This window comes from Morone saxatilis, unplaced genomic scaffold (assembly GCF_004916995.1).
Source record: "Morone saxatilis isolate NCDOM2014 unplaced genomic scaffold, NCSU_SB_2.0 Contig3, whole genome shotgun sequence".
NCBI lineage: Eukaryota > Metazoa > Chordata > Actinopteri > Moronidae > Morone > Morone saxatilis.
In genome coordinates, this window is record NW_023339873.1 from 20855564 (window position 1) to 20872347 (window position 16784).

The 16784-nt window shown below is 42.8% G+C and overlaps 2 protein-coding genes across 3 annotated transcripts in view; both read left to right on the forward strand.

The window, feature by feature from the left end:
- The first annotated feature begins 4622 nt into the window (after positions 1 to 4622).
- The window catches only part of rab3gap2 (RAB3 GTPase activating protein subunit 2 (non-catalytic)), a 21736-nt gene continuing 9574 nt past the window's right edge, over positions 4623 to 16784 (forward strand). For both annotated transcript variants that reach the window (XM_035673339.1, XM_035673340.1), the window contains exons 1-13: positions 4623 to 4731; positions 6248 to 6336; positions 7173 to 7290; positions 7383 to 7464; positions 7688 to 7735; positions 7855 to 7930; positions 8114 to 8215; positions 8438 to 8537; positions 8917 to 9015; positions 9297 to 9445; positions 9560 to 9639; positions 10446 to 10538; positions 10663 to 10802. In XM_035673339.1, coding sequence (XP_035529232.1) covers positions 4623 to 4731; positions 6248 to 6336; positions 7173 to 7290; positions 7383 to 7464; positions 7688 to 7735; positions 7855 to 7930; positions 8114 to 8215; positions 8438 to 8537; positions 8917 to 9015; positions 9297 to 9445; positions 9560 to 9639; positions 10446 to 10538; positions 10663 to 10802 — 1285 coding nt within the window. The remainder of the gene's footprint in view (positions 4732 to 6247; positions 6337 to 7172; positions 7291 to 7382; positions 7465 to 7687; positions 7736 to 7854; positions 7931 to 8113; positions 8216 to 8437; positions 8538 to 8916; positions 9016 to 9296; positions 9446 to 9559; positions 9640 to 10445; positions 10539 to 10662; positions 10803 to 16784) is intronic.
- Positions 11897 to 16461, forward strand: LOC118336674 (probable phospholipid-transporting ATPase VD). Its single transcript, XM_035673343.1, has 9 exons — positions 11897 to 12709; positions 12829 to 12935; positions 13820 to 13946; positions 14036 to 14220; positions 14442 to 14742; positions 15128 to 15204; positions 15579 to 15704; positions 15833 to 16033; positions 16200 to 16461. Exons 1-9 carry the CDS (start codon positions 12076 to 12078, stop codon positions 16311 to 16313), a joined length of 1872 nt encoding a protein of 623 aa, XP_035529236.1. The 5' UTR covers positions 11897 to 12075; the 3' UTR covers positions 16314 to 16461.

Here is a 16784-nt window from a genome sequence, read left to right on the forward strand (position 1 = left end):
CACCTGAATATAAGAATCGTTGTTTTTGTTACCTTAGAATGATCTTAGGTATCTACAGAGGGAGCTGGTCCTCTTCTACAGAGGCCACCATGTTGAACCATGCTCAAATAAAAAAATGACAACACTCTCAACTCTGAAGACATCAAAGAGTACCAGCCATGTCAAAAAAGATATTATGCTTGTCCTGCAAAGATTAGTTTTATGGCTAACAGGATGGGCTAGATATGCACTATGTGCTAAACATCACAGTGGACATGTGGACAAGAGGGCATGTAAGACTAATCTTATCATCAAAAACCCATAATTGTATGAATGTCCTTCTCATCATCAAAATAAGTGTGATTTGAGAGATGCCCTGGGACAGAGAAAATTGGCATTTGGCCTTGAACTAGTCTCAGTCACTCTCTGTGATGGGACTCAAAAGGATGATTCAGAGTCAGTGTAGTCTGTTGGCTCGCTCAAAAAGGGAGCTACAGTGTATTTGTGTCGTGGTTGTGAATGCCCTCATGCTCATTTTGCAATACCCACAGGTAAAGTAGGATCACAGAGTCCCGTGTCTTCAGTTTCATAGTACTTATAACCTCTCACATTTTACCACAACGTCAGCAGTGATGATTTTGTATGGCTGCAGGATTTTAAGAGCGAGATTAGATGGGGGTAAGAGAAGACATTTGTTCTTCTGAGAAAAGTGTGTTTCAGTTTGTTGACTTCTTCTACTCTGGAAACTTGCACCAAAACCACACGACACTGAAAGGCTTGCAGTATAATTTAGCAGGCGCATAAACTGGTGACATATTGTTATTGAACACCTAGAAACTTCCACTGCAGAGTTCAGAGAGCAGATTTTATTTGTCATAAAACAGTTACCACATGTCTGTGTGACCTTTGGATCTATATTACGTCTTAACTGTCTTGAAGCTATTCACAAGGTTGCATAGAACTGTGTTCCACACATAATGCAATGCAAAAATTCAGGTCTGGATATGCTGATTTATTTTTTAAAATACAAAAAGAAAAAAAAAAGAAAAATTATTTTCATGCAAGCTTTTCACTTTTAAAGTGAGTAGTTTACTGGTATGCAGTTATGGACATATATACTAATGTAGCCTACCCAGCAGCACAAGGTAATGCACATTGAAAATATATCAGTGTCAGTCAATGAAAATGCACTGGTTGTCTCATAAGGAATAGTAACAATGTAGAACCTTATGTGAAGTATAACCAACATAATAGGCATATATATTGTGTTCAGGAGCACATTCAGGACTGGGGACTGGTAGATTTAATGCCACTGTTTTGATGCCCTGTCTAGCTGTCTGCCTTTCCTGTAGTGAACGTTCTGTGCCAAACTTGGGAGAGAAGGCAGAATATTTTGTGTAAGACTGAGCCGTATAATAATCTATAATCTGTGACTTTGTAATGAAATGAAATGTTTGTTCACTGCAACCGCATTTTTGGTGTCATGGTGTTGGGCACTTTGTGTGCATCAAGCAAAAATCTAAACATTTCAAACAGGAAGTGGAGTACAGTAAAAAACTTTTACACCTTAAAACCTCCATGTATTAATATACAGACCTGAATTTATTGAAGTGGGTATAATATTAACATACTAAATTCATCATATAAAAAGTTTATTTGAAGACTTGAACATCCATCAGTATCATCTGAGTGAAGATGAATTTAATGCTTTACAACTTTTTTATTACAACAAATTGTTTTAAATTGGATAAATTGTAAAGATAATTCCACAGCATTTAATTTCATTGTCTTTAGTACAAGGCCAGGTTATTATTTAATGTCACAGATCACTTACAGTCATGTATAGCACATTTTCGGACGACACTAAACTTCTGAAACTACATAAGTGTTATATGTTTTAGCCAACTGACGTGATTGACCTGATGGCAGACAACAGACCAAACATATCTTCTCTGGGTTTCTAAAAGTCTGAATAGAAGACATTAGAACCCTAACTGACCTGAAATCGGCTGCAAAATGAAATACAAACACAAAAGGACTTTATCAGGGCACTATTTACTTGTATGTTTGAATGCAGAAGGGCTATGATTTCCACTAGATGTAAGAAGCAGAGCAGAATATGAACCCTTGGTGCGATGAGCAGCTGAAATGTTACATATATATGTTGAATGGCGTAACACAGCCTGCCACCACGGGCCAAAGCTAACACATTACCCTGCCATATCATGTGAGAATAGTCAAACACAGTTATGACATTTGTTTTATATGATGCTATAAGCATATCACACTCAAACATCTAATCTAATCTTCCGTAAGTTTAAGACAAGAAGCCTAATGGTGAACTCCCAGTGACCTACAGGGTTTCCAGACTGTGTGGGCTTGTGTCTGAGTACTATTCATTTCAGATTATACAAGGAGTCCAGCCAGCATGCCGACCTCGGTCTTTCACACTGCATTACTTCCTTCAAAGTTTGTGTTTCCCAGACGTCGAGTGCACTTGTGAAGAGATTACAGTGGGGCAGCGTTCAAGTCTGGTTGGCAAACACACTTAAAGCCACATCACACAGCATCCAAGTCACTCAGTACAGGTCTCCATTGTGTCTTACATGCCAATAACAAATATTATATGGTTTATTCTAATTCTCAAAAAGGCCTTTTAATGCTTGGTGTGTCTGAATAAATCAATGCCATCTCTCTTTGTGTATCAACAACACGTTCATCCTGGGACAGAACGATGCCAGCCTACTTCCTTGTCAACAAAGGAAGAGGGGGAACCAGATGGAGAGTTGTTTCTGTGGACTGTAAAACGGCCGACGCAATAAGCAACGGCACAGGACGGGGGAAATGTGACTGAGACGGGCCCAAGGACCTTTCTGACACCCAATTGTTTCCTGACTTTCTGAGTCTGGCCTTCCTGACCGGAAACTTTTGGGCACCCCCCTGAGGTGAATTTGTATTTGTGTGTTTATGTGTGCGTGCACTGTACTGTAGGTTAGTGAGTGTGTGTGGATGTTAGGTGCAATTGTTAATGAAGATGTGGGAAGTGTACTGGCAACACGCCCATTGCTTTTTAAAGAACGTAGGAAAGGATGGAAAAAAAGACACTGAGCAGCGTTAAACAATGCCACTAACAGCTGGTCTACATGCGCTACAGTATGTTCACAAAGGAAAGAAAGTAGTATCCTTGACCTCTGACCCCACAAGACTCGGAATGTCTTGGCCTCAGGAACACTTACACTGAACATTTTACTTCATAGAGTGAAGGGAGATAATAAATCGCCTATGTAGGGCAACTGTACACAGTTAAATAGACTGTGACCTGTTTAACGTAACCAGTTATGCAGTAAGTAGGATCACTCTGTGCAACTGTACACAGTCATTTAAAGGAAAAATCTTACCTAAAACACCTTCTGCTGGCAATAAGCTTGCATTTCTTTGTTTGTTTGGTGGTACAGTGGCATATATTTTGTTATCGCTGGGGATAGCTGAGCAAACTTGGCGTTACAGTCAGATATTTCCGGCACCTATAATATCATAGGAAGAAAATGTCCCTAAAATATTGGTGGTAATTTCCAGATTTTGTCAGCCTTTTTGCCAGAGCTGCCATTTTCCGCCCCATGTTCAACAGTCATTATATTAAAGAAGTTGCTTCCAAGCAGTGCTGGCCTATATGGCATAATGAGTGCGTGATCAATCGCTCAGTTGTTTAAAAAAAACCTGATTTCATCCTTCTCTATTAACCTACATTAACATACAGTACTGCGCTCCTGCAGTAGACCTATACCCTAAATGCAGTTGCTATATACTGCAGCAATATACAAAAACATTAAGAAGTTAAAAATTACGATATACCCACAAAAAATTTAAAAAAAAGTTTGATCATATTATTTTCCAAATGTTCACCAAGCAGCAACTAGAATATGTGAATGCAACTTATACACATGATGGAGTTTGCATACAGTGTGGCAGACAAGACTACTGTATGCCTTTGAACTACAATTTAAAAATATACAATAAAGTTCTGGTACAAATACAGAAAAGTAGAGTTGAGCATTGGGGGTAAAACTAAACAAAACATGAGAGCTGGGAGGAGTAAGAGGCACAAGAGCCAGCCAGAGACCTGAAAAATGTTCCTCTGTCGCCCTCTGGCGAAAAAACTATAGCAATACACTTTCTCAAATACCAATAAATCGTCATCATATTCTCGATTTAACATTTTTTATTTATATACGGACACAAACGTGTCTTCATTATTATTAGGACATGTCATTTAAGTTATTATGTGTAAATGAATACATCTTACTCTGCTTTTATTCTGAAATGTTCGACTGAGCTCTAACCCGGAAGCATACCAGTGTTATTATGCTAACGGTGTGTCATCAACACATCAGGGCGAGGGTGGGAACTGCAAATGTTGGGAAAAATAAGAATACTAGATTCGTATTAATAGATTTCTAGGGGACATTAGAAGACAAGTGAGACGTATTGTCTTTGTGAACACGCTGTCATAACGCTAACACGGTAGCAGGAGTTGCAAACGGACTAAGTGCTCAGCTACGTTGATCTTCCAAGACTGGACTGTTAGCAGGCAGGCTAACTGGCTGATTCCCCGTCAGTTTGGCTCCTGACGGGACGGGAGAGAGATGTCCTGCAGCTTATTGGAGTTTTGTCGGCTCCAAGAGCTCAAAACTGTCCGGGACTACTTGTTCCAGAGTCAGAAAACCGAGCCAGCGGAGGAGAAGACTCAAACAGGTAAGTTACCAGGGCTAGATAGACGAGGCTTAAGTTAGCATGCTGCAGCGTACAGCGAGAACTGAAGTGACAGTAGCCCTGGTAGCTACCTGTGGAACTAACTAGCTACTGCATTAAGGTAAACAAAGTAACTGCTAACCAAGATAAGGACTATGCATATTGCGTAATAACGTTATGGCAAGGTAGCTAATGGCTGCAAGTCCAGTTTGTCTGGAGCTACTCTTACATTTTTGGTTATAGGTAACAGTATGGAAAACAATCAACATCAGTTGCAGCAGCAATTTAGGTAGATTTTCTAAACATATTTGTCATATCTGCTGAAACTTTCACTTTATCCTGACAGCAGTACATGAGACAGATAATCTGTGAAACAATCCGGTTCCTCTGGCTCCTCCTACTGCACCGGGCCTGAACAGAACAACCAATCAGAGCCGAGACAGACAGCTAACTCTTGAGTCTCATTTCCAGCCTCAAGCTGCCAACCCAAAACACTGTTATTTGACTACCAATCAGCTATCTTTCTTGGCTCTGATTGGTTGTTTTCATTCAGGCCCGGTGGATTGTTTCACAGCTTGTTTTCACTGTCAGGATATAGTGAACGTTTCAGCAAATAGCAGCTTTAACCTCCCTCCTAATGCATAGCAGGTCTTTCGTTTATGTGTTTTTTTTCAGGTGCGATACAAAATAAAATCATGTGTATATAAGATATACAGAAAATGCATCTTATATGAATTGCATCAATAACTAAACTATAACTGTTTCCTATGGCCTGATTGTTGTAATAAAGGCAAGTGGTTTGATGCTAAGGCCTTTTTAAAGTGAGCTTCATCTGCTCTGAAATAGCAGCAGGGCACTAAAAGGGCCTTTTGTGCTATGAGTCATCCCACATGAGGCACCTGAACACATCACTGCAGGATGCTCAGCCAAAGAGAACAGACACACACACACACACACACACACACACACAGAAAGGACGCTGTGCTCAGTTGCCTCACATCTTCATTTCATATTGATGCGTTTAGACACCGAGAATGTGTCATCACCTCAGTGTGGTAGTGAAGTGACGTTGGCCACCACACACACTGCAATAGTCCACTGCAGTGGATTTGTTCTGTCACTTTGTCTCCCACCCACTTATGAATATTTTTAGGATGTTGCCCTGTAGCACAACCTCTGTCAGCCACCCACCCTTTTTTATGGTTTGGTAGAATGATATTAGCAGGTCTGTGTTCAGTGAATATTTTTAACAGATGGCTTTAACACGTCCACACACAGAACTGCTGTGACTTACTGCTCTGTAATTTCACTCCTCTATAACAGCTCAATCAGTCACTTTGGTCTTTTACTGGAACTATGAACTTTTTATTGGAATGATCTGATCTTTAGGAATCCAAGACTTGGGAAAAAGGGACATCGACCACTTAGGAAATCTTACCTCTGCACAAGCTGCTCTGTCAGCATGGTGTCAAAATAAAACTATTGTAATTGAATTCCCTGTTTCCTTTTTCCCTTACAGAAAATGAGCTGTCTTGGGAAACCTCTGAGTGGGAGTCAGCGTGGGACAGTGGTGATAACAAAGAGGAGGAAGCCGCTTCTGCCACAACGGTCTGTCCTTTTGTATTCATCGTCTATTTTCACATTGTCCTTTTTCTAGCATTGCAAAACTGCTTCAGCTGCTAACAAAAGTACCGTATACATTAATAGTTTTTTTCACTATTGTTTGCTTAAATTATACGATTATTGCCCAATTGTCCCATAATTACCCTTTATTTTCATCAAAGTTGAAACTAGTGCTGCAAACTCAATTAAAATTGCAAAATTTCCGAGTGCAGTGTTCAAATTTCAGAGGCTGCAATTTTTGATGAAGGTAAAATGTGAGACAGAATAGCAAGTACTGTGTTTCTGTAAAGATACGCTTGTCTACAAATCTTGTTCTCCAGAAAACATGTTTTGTACAGACCCCAAAAACAATAGTGATGGAAAAGTTATCATTCCCATTACTCCTGAATGATATCACAATCGTAAAATCTGTCAAAATAATGGTAATGGGAGTTTCCCATATTGTGCAGCCCTAGGTGAAACCACTTTAAGTATTTGAATTGTTAAATGATGTTGGAAAAATGTCACGGAATGAACTCAGAACAGCGAGTAGTATTGGAGCAGAGTATCTAATGGAGGCTTGATTTCCTGCCAAAGCGACTGGTAGAGTACTGTACGCAAGATTAAAAGTTATTATACAAGAACAGGGGCAAATCCCTCACCCACCACCAGACCCTGAGCTGGAGTAAAGGGGAATTGGACATTTCAAATTTGCAAGAAACCGATAGAAAATTCCCTAAATAAACTGACAAAAAGCAAACTTGACCTACCCTGTGTTGTATGGGGGTTATCACTCATCATTTGCAGATCCCCTCCCACTAACCTTCCTCTTTGCCCCGCAGGTGGAAGAGGAGACCACAGGACAGAGTGGACCCTGGCTGCAGGACTGTGTAGTGTCCCTGTCGCCCTGCTCCGACCTGCTGGTAGTGGCCCGTGAACAGAAGGCTGTCTTTCTCTCAGGTCAGACATTCAGACACACACACACACACACACACACATCTAAGCACTCTGAGAAGTTATATATTACTGTTAATGTTTAATAATCCCTACAGCTAAGTGGCGTTCAAATGACAGTGGCAGAGAAGAGATGACCCTGGCTGTGTCTTGGACTGGAACCCTCAGCACTGACGAAGGGTAAGAGTCACGTTAGGTTAACTTTAGAGGGAATGAGGAAATTAAGGGAATGCACAGGCAGGAATGAAAATAAATTTCAGAGTGACATGGAAAACTACAGATGATAAAGAAAAGGTATGGTTGTTTGAAAAAGGCTTAAACAAATGAAACATGAGATAATGGACATGATCTAAGTGAACTACAGACACAGCATCTTACTTTGTCTCTGTTTCTCTCACCACAGAGAGTGTGTGAGCAGCTCTGTCTGTATACCACTGGCAAGCCAGAAGAGGTAAGAATTAGTTATATAGGAAATATATGAAATGTCTGTGAACATGCAAAATGCTTGTGTGTTTGTGTGTGTGTATATGTCATCATAGCTGCTTTTACAGTATATGTTTGTGTGCGTAGGAGCTCCACTGGGCGGCCTGACTGGACGTGTGTAGTAGTGGGTTTCACTTCTGGCTACGTCCGCTTCTACACAGAGGTACCTCATCAATCTAAAGCGCAGTCATCTCTCCTTTTTGTGTACTCCAACACTTTTATAGCCTGTGCAACAATTCACTTTATTATTTATCGTTATCAGCAGACAAAGGAAAATGAAACCATTCACTACGGTCTATATTTATATTATTAATTATTAATTATATTTATATTTATTGCTCGTCAGAGCGGGGTTCTGCTCCTGGCCCAGCTGCTTCATGAGGACCCTGTACTGAGGCTCAAGTGTCGCACATATGAGATCCCTCGTCATCCTGGAGTAACTGAGCAGGTAATGCGAGCGCCGAACCTCCTGTCAGAGCTGTGCCTGAAAGTTGGGTTCAGAATATATGCAATATATTCCATTTCTGACAATAGATCCTCCTAAATGTTACACACTGGACCTTTAAATCTTGAACTTAGGAAAACTTATTTCTATGACCAAATATTCTAAGGTTCACTTGTTCCTACCCTATCCCAAAGACGTCTAATTATTGATTTGATCCTATCACAGCATGAAGAGTTGAGCATCCTCTACCCTGCTGCTCTGGTCACCATCGATGGCTTCAGCCTCTTTCAGTCTCTGCGTGCCTGCAGGAACCAGGTTGCAAGAGGTACTACTGCTTGTGTGTGTATGTGTGCACCCAACTGTGAGTATTTACAGTATATGTGCATATGGGGTATGTCATGGAATTCTAGTGCTAAATATTCTAGTATTTTTCAGTGTGTTAACTAATGTGTTTTTTTTGCTGGCTGGGTGGATAGTGGTTGCCACAAAGCATTCAGGTACTATGGAGGCATACCATACACACTACCACTGTCACACACATACAGCCTTAAACAGTGTCTAGAAGGTTAGTAGCCAAGCTTCAGCTGAGCGTCTAGTAGTGCTGCAGTTAAAACTGTTGCTAAATCCAAGGCACACTAAAGGCAATAGATGATGAAGGCTCTTTTTAGTAATCTAACTGTACATCATCTGGTCTCATCATCCAGCGGCAGCAGCAGGTAGTGATGTGATCCAGCCTCCTCCCCTGGCCTATAAGAAGTGGGGTCTGCAGGACATGGACACTATTATGGACCACAGTAGTGTGGGTAAGAGACTATTTTAAATCACAGGATTAAAGTGATTAAAGGTGATTCTCGAATTTGGCATTTTCTGGCATTTTTTATTGTACATATAACTTCAGAAAGAAAAACTTCCTGGGGAAGCGCAAAATGTATTGTATGTGTGTATGTATTATAATGAATAAAAAGTAAAAGTATTATGCTGTAACGTCATATGCATGTGCTGCATTCCCTGCTTTAATTCCTATCATTGTCTTTTCCAATATTTCTGTTCATCTCTGTTCTCTCTCCATCTCTCCTGCTGTCAGGAATTATGACGCTGTGTGTGTTTGACCAAATGAAGAATGCATCTATCCTGGGGGGATTTAATGCTTCTGTCAAGGGCAGTCCCCCCGCCATGAGTCAGTATGTCACTGTGGGAGGTGGGCCGTACACAGGCTTTTACTATGCTGTAGAGGTGAGTGTTTGGAGCAAGTCAGGCTGCTTATTTCCAATATGAATGACTGTACAGGCAACGTAGGTGCAATTTGGAGAGTAAATCAGTTTGTTGTGTCTCTCTGTCTGTCTTTAGGGAAGCTCCCAGCCTCTCCTTTCTCATGTGGCTCTGGCTGTGGCCAGTAAACTCACCTCAGCCCTCTTCAATGCTGCCAGGTGTGTGTGTGTGTGTGTGTGTGTGTGTGTGTGTGTGTGGAAGTTTATCTGCATTATTTACATAATTTTACTTAAAGCAGCTACAAGAAACTTTCCTTTTGTATTGATTCTGGCGGCCCCTGTGGACAAAAGCGGTAGTGTTTCCACCACCTCGTTTCATTGACTTCAAGGGGATTTCAATCGAATCCGACCCAGTGGCAGGGATTAAGAATAATTATATAGAAATGGCCAGTCTTCTTGCTGGTGGTCTTGTAACTATAGATTAATCAGTATGAAACACAGACAGCTTAATAAGTAGTTAAAAACTCATTGTAATATGTTTAAATAGCACTTTTCTGAAACATACAGCAAGACAAACAATCACAAAAACGAGCTGTGTGATTAATAATACCAAAGTAGCGGGATGAAACTGATTAACCACATCTTAGTTTGTTGGGTGCATTGTTTAAAAGACAAAAATGGTTGTCCACTGTTTCTGCGGGCCTGTGTGTGCATGTGATTCCTGTCAGACACACACACTTAAAGACTGAATGCTGCACTGTCCTCTGCTGCTCTAACAGCACAAAGCAGCCCAATCAATACTCTGAATTATAGCCAGTCTGCTCAATGCCATCCATGCGGGAGGAAAGTTTGCTTTCATCGTCCCTCGAATCTTCTTTCACTATCTTTCTAGTGTCAGTCCCCTCCTCTCCTTTATTACCCAATCCTCTCTTTACATGGATTCATCATCTTAATTGTTTCATGCTCACTTTATCTGTATCTGTTATCCATCTTTTCATCTCTCTCTCATGCTGTTTTCCAATCAGTGGATGGTTAGGTTGGAACAAGAATAAGAATGAGGAGGAGGCTGTGCAGAAACAGAAGCCCAAGGTGGAGCCTCCTACGCCCTTAGGGATCAGGTACCAGTTGTGATATTGCAACACAAATGCAGCAGTCCTATTGTGGCCTTGTGATATTGACAATATGAAGCTTCCTGATGTTCTTTCATCTTCCTCTCTCTGGAATCTGACCTCCTCCATCCAGATTTGGTCTCCCAGACTCTCGGCGCCACGGCGAGTCCATCTGTCTGTCCCCCTGCAACACGCTGGCCGGAGTGACGGATGACTTTGGTCGAGTTACACTGCTGGACCTGGCCAGGGGCATTTCCATTCGCATGTGGAAAGGTGAGGAGAAAGCAAAAAGCTGACTACATAAAAAATATTGTGTTAACAATAAAACATGTGGGTGCCCAGTTGGCTCAGTGGGTGGAGCTGGTGTCCCATGTGCCGGGTGCGTTGCTGCGTGTCATCCCCTCTCTCTGTCCCCCTTTCCTGTGTGTCTTCAGCTGTCACTATCAATGAAAGGCAATACAAAAAAACAATGAAACTTGTCTGGTCCAAGGGCACTAAACATTGAACCCTCCTTCCTAAGTCCTTCTTTAAAATCAGTGCTGCCAAGTCATGCATTCAGCTTAAATGCTGTAGAAAATTCACTGGATGTCCACTAGAGCACCAGCATTTCAGATCAAAACAATGGCAGGGTTCCCACGAATCATTGAAACACTTGGAAATTGATTAAAATGACCAAAATCCTGGAAATAATTTGTTGTCCTGACATTTTAGCCCCTCACTCAGGTCGCCTACGTAAACCTAAGTGTGTTTTTTGTTTGAAACTGTTGGCAGAATGTGCTGTATGACACTTTAAAGCAGGTTTACCAAATGCAAAAACAGAACTGACTTGCATTGTCTAATTTTTCCAGAGCCCCGGGCAAAATTCTCATATCTACATGCATACAACCTATTAATGATCAAATTACTTTTTACTGTGGTTCATAAATACGTGCACAGTGATGTCAATTGTACGTGCAATGAACACTTTCATATTGTTACTTATGAGCTGTGGCCAAATAAATGTAGTCAGTTGGCCTGAAACTGCAGCTAATACAACCATTTATAAGCAAGTGCTGTCCTGTAAGAAATACTGCTGGAAAATGTTCTGAAAATTACCTGGGAAATGATTTGTAAGAGTGGCAACCTGAATGGGACAGAAATAAAATAAAACTCTCTTAGTCTTTTCCACTGTTGGTCATCATCAGCTCGAAATAAATCCTTAATTTACCGGTGTAGATGATAAAAAGTTTCAGTCTATAGTCAGCTGCACACGGAGCAGACCGGCTATGGAAACAAACCACAGAGAGGCTGCAACAGCAACACAGGCAGAGGGAGTGACATCTTGACTCCACTGTATCTTTACATAAAAAATAGCTGTTTGCTGCTTTATTAATGTTTTAAATCTCATGTGTGAACCTTTAAAACTAGCATTTTAATAAAAAACTACTCCTGACTGAGCAGTTGAGTTTAGGAGTACAGAAACTGACTCCATGATCTCTTCTCTTTATCTTCCCTGCAGGTGCCTGAAGCACGAACACCTCTCAAGTCCCTGGAGGAAATCAAGCTGATGTTCCAGCGCTTCAGTTTCTCTCCTTTCTCAGCGCTCTCCCCTCCGCTGATCAAAGGCAGCCCTCGCAGCTTCACCAGCAGGCTGTTTGCCCGGGGGAAGACCGGCTCCTTCACCTTCTCAACTCCTACCAACAGCACCACAGATGGATCAGAAGCAGGCCAAGAAAGCAACCTGGAAACCTCCAACCTGAGGCGCAAACTGGACTCTGGATCCTCCAGAGTGGAAGGAAGAGATGCTGGACAGGCAGAGGACAGGGAATCAGAGGATAATAATATCAAGGACACAAAGACAAATGGGGCCAGGCAGGAAGAGGAGGACGTGATAAGAGAAGTGGACTCTGAGAGTGACTCTGATGAGGAGCTGCTTTATGAGGCAGAGAGTCCGGACGAGGCGGCTCTGGTCCACGCAGCCCAGGCGTACCACTGCACCCTGAGGGGACGGTCCGCAGAGAGCCTGCTGGTAGACCTGCCAGGAATTGGCTCTCTGGCCGTCCAGCTGCTCCACATCCTGCCCTTCGACTCCAACAGGAAGAGGATGTCAGTGGTGGTCCGCCACCCACTCTCAGGACAGGTGGTGGTTTACACCAAGGGAGCCGACTCCGTCATCATGGACCTAAGCGAGACACCTAAAGGTAATCAACAGAAGGAATCTGGACATACAGCCCTGACTGAAGAACTTTGTCTCCTGACTGATCTAAAGACCAATAATGGTAATAATAACTGTGTATCACTGTCATTCTGTTCTGTTCAGGTGCAGAGCAGGCTCAGGAGATGTACAGTCACATCAGAGAACAAACCCAGAAACATTTAGACAGTTACGCCAGAGATGGACTCCGGACTCTGTGCATTGCTAAAAAGGTAACGCTGAAACAGAATAATTTTTTTATCCCAAATACACATTTTCATCACATGAGTTTCTATGATGAAGTCCTGTGGCTCTAACTGAAAGGACAGCTCATTAAAGCAACTTCACTCAGCCCTCTCCACCCCCAAATCTGTCTTTTAAAATACTTGCCAAGAGCTGGAATTACAGATAGGTTGGGGGTTGGGGGCTGAGCTAAAATAAACCATCTTGGTTTGTCTTTCCACTGTACCATCAATCACCAGTAATTAACAGAGTTAGATGTGAAAATATTCCGTCTCCGTACAGCGTCTCTCCCCGATGCCTCTCTGATGCTCGCGCCTTTCCTTTTTAAATATTCACATCTAACTGGGTAAATTAAAGCTGCAGTAGGTAATTTTTATAAAAATAACCTTTTGTCATTATTGCTGAAACTTTCACTATATCCTGACAGTAGTACATGAGACAGATAACCTGTGAAGAAATCAGGTTCCTCGGGCTACTCCTAGTGCTCCTAACGGCAATTGCAAGAATCCACCGGACCTGAACAAAAACAACCAATCAGAGCCAAGAATGATAGTTGTAAAAGTTGTAAATTAAGTTTCACACAGCCTACTTCTGCCAGCCAGCCCTGTCTTTAGCACACTTTGTTAGGTGATGAACTTGCCGTAGACAGGCTAACAGTCATTCTCCTAACACTGTAACAACACAGTGCCCTCATAGATGTTTCTCTTATTTTCCTCTTGTCTCATTAATGAAGTGTAGTCATAAAGCTGTGTGAGCAGTGCCCACACACACTCTGTTCTATTCCCTGCTTTTAGAATCACGTCCACCCCTGTATGTAAGAAGGTGTGTGTGCGTGTTTTACTGAGTGGCTGTGTGTTCTGTGTGTCTGGAGCAGATTCTGGAGGAAGAGGAGTATGAGGTGTGGCTGAAGAGACAGCTGCTGGCAGAGAGCAGCATAGAGAACAGAGAGGAGCTGCTGCTGGAGTCCGCTCAGAGACTGGAGACCAACCTCACCCTGCTGGGTAGGAGAACCATCGCTGCAGCTCACACATGGAACACTCTTATATGAGCTGGGGGTGCTTACAGTGTCTCTGTGTCTGTGTGGGTTCAGGTACCACAGGGATTGTAGACAGACTGCAGGAGGAGGTCCCGGAGACCATTGAAGCTCTCCAGAGGGCCGGGATCAAAGTCTGGGTCCTCACAGGAGACAAAAAGGAGACGGCCATTAACATCGCCTATGCCTGCAAACTCCTCCGTCCCAATGACCAGCTGCTGACAGCCAGCTGTGGAAGCAAGGTGAGCAGCTGATTGATGGTAGCACTGCTGTTGGGCTTATTGGTCACATTTCTGAACAATAAAGGCACAGGGCCTCTACTGATAATTATAAAATACATCAGATTTTTACAGATGCAAAGATACAATATCACAAAATAAAATATCAGGACCCCTAAAATGCAACAAAGTAAATGTACTGTAACTCTACACAGCCGTACTAGATCGGATTTCTTTTCCATCAGGATGCCTGTGCACCTCTGCTCGAGCAGCTCAAACTGGAAGTGCAGAGTGGCAAAGGCAGCTTGACGGTACTGACTGCAGCGGGGGACCATGAGGAATCATCCTCGGGCAGCGCGGCTGGCTTTGTTCTGGCCATAGACGGCCACACACTAGAATGGGCCCTGCAGGAGGAGCTGAAGAGTGACTTCCTGGAACTGAGCTGCAGATGCAACGCAGTCATCTGCTGCAGGTCCACCCCGCTGCAAAAGAGCCAGGTGGTCCGGCTGGTCCGGGACCAGCTTAGCGTCATGACCCTGGCTGTGGGTAAGTGACTCAAAGCCTGTAGGAAAACTGCTAGGAAGTTTTTCATGTGTGGCATGTTAATGAATAATTTGAAAGAATTCCAAGAGAATGTGTATATATCTCTCATGACATTTTTTTCAATTCAGTTTCAATTTCAAATCAAAATCAAGTGAATTAAATCTGGCAGGCAAAATGCTCAACTTCTGAAACTGGTAGTGCATCAAGCCATGTGCAGGACGGACCAAAACAGCTTTTTAGTAACAACATTACAGAGCCATGCCCGGTGGAATCAAGGCCCAAGCACAGGGGCAGTAGTTACTGTTAAACCTTTTATGGTAGTGTTTGTGATTTGGTTTGTACATACCATAAACATGGAGGACAATTAAAGCAGTTTTTGTTCATTAAGGTGACGGAGCAAATGACGTCAGCATGATTCAGGTGGCAGATGTGGGCATCGGGATATCTGGTCAGGAGGGCATGCAGGTGAGTGCCCACCACCACGTTATCCCGCATATGGCCGCTGCCATCTTGCGCTGGTGACGTCATTGGGAGAAACATAAACACATGAACATACAACAACATCATGTTGTCCTTATTTATTTATTTCTATGAGCTGGCCCAGTTGAGACAAGGACTGTTTATAGGCTGCAAGTTTTGCACTGAAATATACCTTGTTGATAAAAGACTGTACACTGCTCTCATTATGGTTTCACTTGCCAGTATGAACTAACAGGGCCTAACTAACACAGATTATTTACTCTTTTTAATGTATTTCTTCATATCAGCAGAGCCATGGCTCCCATTTTGAAACGTTTCTGCTTGTGTGTTAATATTTTTGTGACTGTATCGTTCCCCAGGCTGTGATGTCCAGTGACTTTGCCATCTCCAGGTTTAAACACCTCAGTAAGCTGCTGCTGGTCCACGGCCACTGGTGTTACTCTCGCCTCGCAAACATGATCCTCTACTTCATCTACAAGAATGTGGTGAGTAGAGCTGCAACACATTTAAGGAAGCCAGCTTGGGCTTTGGGGAACACTGATCAATCAATCAAACAAACAAACGATTAACAAACAGCCCTCACCGCTGCCTGTGTGTCCGTCTGTGTCCGCAGATGTACGTCAATCTGCTGTTCTGGTATCAGTTCTTCTGTGGTTTCTCTGGGAGCGTCATGAGCAACTCCTGGGTGCTCATCCTCTTCAACTTGCTCTTCACCTCCGTCCCTCCTCTCATCTACGGCGTCCTGGACCGAGACACGCCTGCAGACACTCTGATGGAGCTGCCTGAGCTCTACCGGGCTGCACAGACTTCCAAGGTGACAGCACACACACACATACACACACAAACAGAAACCTACAACCGTAGACTGTGTATAAAGATGGACATCGTGTCTCCTCTTCTTCCCACTGGGAAGAGTGAGTCATTCCTGTTGATGTGGCTGTGTCTAGAAGGACTAACGTATGAATCCTGTTTCTCTGCAGGTCTACGTCCCCTACATGTTCTGGGTCACCGTCCTGGATGCTTTTTACCAAAGCCTGGTCTGCTTCTTTGTGCCTTACTTTGTAAGTGTCAGATCATCCTGTTCTGTCAAATAGGTCCTTTGTTGCTGTTTTTATTCCATTGCTTTACTTTACGTGTGGTGGTGTCAGAGTTTATATGTGCTCTACTGCTGTTGTGTACTGTTTTTCAACCAACACTGGTATAAAACCCCTATGAGGAACTTTCTTTTTGTATTGATTGCTCATGGTGGTACTGTTGGGTCTCTGTAAATGTTATAAGGAGTTCGGTCTAGACCTGCTCTATTTGAAAAGTGTCCTGAGATAACTTCTGTTATGCAGATGGCCGGATTGATCACTGATAAATAACAATTGAATATGAGTGCGTCTGAAAACCTGTTTTCGAGTGTCGGCGACTATGATCAGTGGTAGGCTTTTCTAACACTTGCCGCGGCCTGCATGAGATTCACTGTCGGGGCATTTCAACTCTTCCGGTGGTCTAGGCATTACGAAGCGGGTTCACCCTCTTGTAACCCCAATTCGATAGGACTTCAGTCGCCTATAGTCGGA